The sequence below is a fragment of the Echinops telfairi genome, unplaced genomic scaffold (genome assembly GCF_000313985.2).
Source record: "Echinops telfairi isolate 266 unplaced genomic scaffold, ASM31398v2 ScPeMD7_7416;HRSCAF=8454, whole genome shotgun sequence".
NCBI classification, from domain to species: Eukaryota; Metazoa; Chordata; class Mammalia; order Afrosoricida; family Tenrecidae; genus Echinops; species Echinops telfairi.
Window position 1 is genome coordinate 58403 of NW_022111316.1, and position 5214 is coordinate 63616.

The 5214-nt window shown below is 60.1% G+C and overlaps 1 protein-coding gene across 1 annotated transcript in view; it reads right to left on the reverse strand.

Annotated features, from left to right (window-relative positions):
• Window positions 1–5214, reverse strand: part of LOC101652040 (inner centromere protein) — a gene marked incomplete at its 3' end in the record, with an annotated part of 32497 nt that overhangs the window by 16634 nt on the left and 10649 nt on the right. Inside the window, exons 5-11 of the mRNA XM_030887511.2 lie at window positions 2764–2815; window positions 2479–2536; window positions 2283–2373; window positions 1550–1601; window positions 1008–1125; window positions 652–786; window positions 227–238 (exon numbers count right to left, since the gene is read on the reverse strand). Of these exons, the coding sequence (XP_030743371.1) occupies window positions 227–238; window positions 652–786; window positions 1008–1125; window positions 1550–1601; window positions 2283–2373; window positions 2479–2536; window positions 2764–2815 (518 nt within the window). The remainder of the gene's footprint in view (window positions 1–226; window positions 239–651; window positions 787–1007; window positions 1126–1549; window positions 1602–2282; window positions 2374–2478; window positions 2537–2763; window positions 2816–5214) is intronic.

Consider the following 5214-nt stretch of genomic DNA (forward strand, 5'->3'; position numbering starts at 1 on the left):
CTTAGGGACCTATCCCCTCAGGGGCAGGGCCAAGGTCAGAGAGGGCAGCTCCAGATGTTAAAGGCCTGGGCAGCCTCCCCCTTGGCCACAGCCGGGCTCCCACCTCCCGAAGGCGTGTCCACCCACCATGTTAGCGTCCATACGGGTGCCTGTTATGCAGAGAGGGGCTACGGCGGTGAGTGCTAGGTGGAGCTATGTTACAGGGTCAGAAAACGGCTTTACTTACGACAAAGCTGCACTGTGGAAGGAGACAAGGAAAGCCAAGAGTTAATGCAGGGCTGGGCCACAGCCAGGCCAGTGAGTCGGCTGGGGTCTGCTGGGCACCTGCTGTGGCACTCAGCCATGTCTTACCCAGCCCTCGGCTCCCAGAGCAAGTGCATCCACCTGGGTCCCATCTAAGCCACGCACCACCCAGAAGCAGGGGGCAGTGGGCAGTGGCAGGTCAGTGCCCCAGCTTTCTGACCAGGGCTCTGGCCCTAAGCCACAACTGAGCCAGTCACACCACACCCACAGGCTATAGCCCAGGGCCCGCAGGTCAGGACAACATCCCAGGTGTCCCAGGGGCCCAGGGGCCCAGGACCACAGAGGTTCAGGCTAGCCCTTGACCATCGCCCAGCCACCCGGAGACAGAAGAGCCTACAGGGTCCTCACCTTGGGGTCCACATGCAGGGGAGTGTTCCGCTTGATGAAGGACTTCATGACGCTGCCGCGGGACGCAGAGGTAGGGGTCATGAGCATCTGGTTCTTCTGCACGGTGTGCAGGAAGGTCCGCAGGGGCCGCACCACCTGCAGGCAAGCAGGGTCAAGCCCAGGGGAGAGACCTGGTCAGGCCAAGATGAGGTCAGGGTTCACAGGGCGGGGCCAGGCACAGAGGTGGGGCGGAACCAGCCCTGGGGGTTCTCAGAGAGGTCAGACACAGGGGCTGGTGCAGGCCTGAGGGCACGGTCAGGCCCAGAGGCGGGGCCTGGTCAGGCCATAGCAGGCTAGCTTGGTGGAGTGCCACTCACCTTGTTGGCTGGGCAGGGCGGGGAGGGGGTCTTGCTCCGGGGGGGCTGCAGCTCCTCATCCTCCCCCTGCTGCTCCTCATCCAGCTCGCTCACCGCCTGCCTGTAGCTGCGCTTCCTCCTGTTGGGGGGAGGGGGGTGTCACAGGTGAACACAAGGGGGAGGGGGGGAGTCCTGCAGCCCCCTCTGGGATCCCCAGCCATAGCCCACCCACGCAAGGTCCATCATCCCTAAACAAAGCGAGCCCTGCCCCCAGGGATCCGGACTGGCCCCCTGCTGCCCGGTCAGCAGGGACACGACCAACTCAAAGTCATGCAGGCGGGACAAAGGGGCAGGGTCCATGGGCAGGTCACCCCACTCCCAGGCCAGCGTGTATCCCAAAGCATCTCCTACCTGCTTCATTACTTCAGAGCTCCCACTAAGCGGGGACAGGGGACCCTGACCATACCACCACCACCACCACCCCACCCCCGCCACCAGCCTGGCCTTGGGTCCCACGGTCTGAGCTGCCCGAAACTGTCACCCAGCCCCTTCCATAAGCACACCTGACACTCTGAGGCGGCTCCACGGGTCCATCTGTCCGGTCAGCCTTGGCTTCTGTGGAGAGAGCACTCTTAAGATGACGGCTGCAGGGACAATGACGGCGGGGGGGACAGGGGACCTGCGGAAGGGACACACGGACACACACACACACACACACACACACACACACACTCCCTGGCAGACCCCCGAGCAGCCAGTGGCAAAAGCTGCAGCCTGAGCAATGACTGATGCCGGTGCTGCCCCCACCTAACACCCAGAGCTGTGTGTGGTCTTTCAGGGGCAGCCCGCCAGGGGGCTGTGGGGCTGGCCAGCCCATCATCCCTAAAGCCACTGTAACCATGGGACAGCTTCCTCACAGCCTCCAGGCCACCCCAAAGTGGCAGTAGACAGGACCCCAGACCACCTCCTGCAGGGACAGACACCAAGGGGCCCCTCCCAGCACACAGTTCAGTCTGCTGCCCCTTGGCCTGTGGCTCACGGCCCTGACCTGTGAATGGCCCCTGCCCATGTCCTGCCCCTGCCCAGGGTGTCCTGCCCTTGCCAGCTAGGTCACTCGTGTGGCACTCCAAAGGCAGCTCCAGCCCACAGGGAAATGAGACCCAGAGACTCGGAGGAGTTGATGCTGTCTGGGCATCACTCAGCTGCCTTGGCCCCAGAGAGGAACGCCAGCCAAGCCGTGGTCAGGAGGCCGGCCATCCAGTGGACATCTGCCCTCGGCGGGTGGGGAAGGCTCACCGTGGGGCCTTTCAGGGGACTCTTGGCCACTGGCTGTGGCGTTTTTAGTGGCGCTCCGGGGCAACAGAGTCTTCTCTTTGTTCTTGGGGACCTGTGGGCAAAACCAAGGCTCTAGGGGGGTCTCCACCTGGTACTCTGGAGCTGAGGGTAGGCCCGGAAGCCCCTCAACTCCCCCTCCCTGGCTTGCCTTCCTCACCTCCGGCTCCTCAGCCTCCAGCGGTTCCACCTCCGGGCTGGGCTCCCTTCTCTCAGGGCTGAAAGGTGGGCAGATGGCATTGTGGGACTGCCCAGTGGAGCTCAGACCCCACCAAGGAGCCCTCCTACCAGTCCCTGGGGAAGGATGCAAAGTGGGTCCACCTCCAAGGCCTGAACTGAGCCAAGACCCCAGGAGCAAAGGCTGGCGGCTCTCTGGAGGTCAAGGAGTCCAACTGCTGGGGGTCTGCCTGGGGGCCGAGCCCTCCCCAGCACAGGTGTCACTCACATGACTCTCTGGGGCACCTCCACATTCAGGAGCCTCTCCAGGTAACTGTGACCTGCAGGGAGACAGGGACACTTTAAAAGATGCTGGGAGGACTCTGTCAGAGCCCCCCAGCCACAGACCCTCTCCGCCTGCAGCCCCCCGCTCTTCACTGCCCACTTCCCTAAGCGCTTGGTCCATCACCCCTCACCCAGTGGAACTCTCCCTGACTCCTCGCCTGGGCTGCAAGTATCTTGGGACTAGAGGCCCCTGTCACCCAGCATGTAGCCAGGCACAGAGAAGGCCAATGACCGAGCAGGCGTGCATCACGACTTCCTGTGCACCGGGTCCTGGGGACACAGCCAGTGCCCGATCCAGGTAACTAACCCGTAATCCACCGTGACGCACGTGGCAACAGAAACGGAGCAGGGCAGGGCAAAAGCATAGGAGGGAGGGGACACAAGCTAAAAAATGTTTATAGACAAAAGGGAACCGTGGGATGGAGAAGAACAATGGGGCCGGGAATTCCCAGGGTACAATTTCCGACCCCAGGAGTCCCCAGGACGCTTTCGGGGACCCATAAACCCGGAGCTCTTTCCACCGTAATACTAAGTATCGTTGCCCTTGACAACTGCATTCAGACTGATCTGTACAGATGGCACAAGGGCAATGGTAGGCGAACTGCCTTCTCGGGAATCAGGAGCCCTGGTGCCACAGTAGGGCAGGCACTGGACTACCAACCAACAGGTTGGCGGTTCGAACCCACGACCCCCAGGGCTCAGCTAAGGCACAGACAGTTTCCCTGCAGCTGCCCGGACTCGGACGGATGCTCTGTGGAGCAGCTCTGCTCTGCCCCACAGGCTCACTGAGTCCAATCGGCGGATGGCAGGAAGTTTGGTGTCTGGTACTCTTCACTGCTAAGAGTGAGGAGGAACTGCAGTCCTTGCTGAGAAAGCTCAAGGATTGTAGCCTTCAGTGTGGATGACAACTCAATGTCGGCAAGACCCAAAGCCTCACAACTGGACAGGAGACAGCGTCATGGTAAATGGGGACAAGACAGGCGTGGTCAAGGACTTCATCATCTTGCTTGGGTCCACGGTCGATGCTCACGGAAGCATCAGTCAAGAGATCAAGCGAGGCATTGCTAATGCTGGGTAGAGCACAAGAGCCCTTTGAAGTACTGAAAAGCAAAGGTGTGACCTTGGGCACTGAGGGACCCTGACCCAAACCATGGCATCTTCAGTCACTTCTTAGGCATGTGAAAGCCGGGCATGGACTCGGGAAGGCTGAAGAATCCGTGTGTTGGAGTTCGGGGCTGGCGAAGAACACGGACTACAGTATCATGGACTGCCAAAAGAACAGACGAGTCCGTCTGAGGAAAAGCCCAGCCAGCGTGCCCCTGAGAGGCAAAGACAGCGAGGCTTAGACTCATTACTTTGGGCAAGCTGTCAGAAGAGATCAGTCCCTGGGGAGGGACATCAGCTTGGGACAGGGCCAGCGATAAAGAGGAAGACCCTCGACAAGAATGGACAGACACAGTGGCTGTATCGATGGGCTCAAACAAGAGCAACCATGAGGGGGCGCAGGGCCAGGCCGTGTCCCGTTCTGTGCACAGGGTCGCTAGTGCCACCCAACAACAGCAGCATATAAACGAACGGTGCTGACATTTGGAAGCTCTGCGTACCTCCGTGAAACAATACGTCCCTAAATGACACCTGGCTAGAAGACCCATCCCAAGTTCAGTGTCATCAGGGTGGCATTGACTGACTGTGCCCGACAGTGACCCTGCAGGGCCATCCTTGTGGGCAAAGAACTACCTTTCCAGCTACTAAGATGCTCTTCCCTTTGCCAGCTGCCGGCAGGCGTGTGTGAGGGAAGCCCTGGTAGCGCACGCGGGGGTTAAGCGTTGGGCTGCGATATGCAGGGTCAGCAGTTCAAAATCACCAGCCACTCTGGGGGAGAAAGAAGGGGCTTTCTCCCTGAAACAGTGAGTCTCCGAAAGTCACGGGGCACAGCCACCCTGTCCTACAGGGTGGCTCGGCGTCGGCATCCACTCGGTGGCAGTAAGTTTGGCTTGGCCCCGTGTGTGAGAGGAGCCCGGGGTGCAGTAGGGGGGTGGGCCTGGCTGCTAAGCGTAAGGTCAGCAGTTCAAAGCAAACCATCAGGAGAGAGATGAGGCTCTCTGTTCCCGGCGAGCTGCCGCCTCCGAGACACACAGGGGCGGGTGGTGCTGCTCTGCCCTAAAGGAAAGCTCTGAGTCGGCACGGACCTCACAGCCGCGAGTGTGCCAGGGATCTGGTCAAGGCCCGACTGTCTTCTGCTTCACCCAGGCAACGGAATGCAACCGTCAACACGGAAACCAGCTGTCTTCTTTTTAGCCCTCACTGACGTTTTGTCCCGAAAAGTAATTTTTCAATTACAAAAAAAAAAGCTTTCTTAGCAAATAGTGGGCTTATCCTTTTTTCTTTTTTTTTT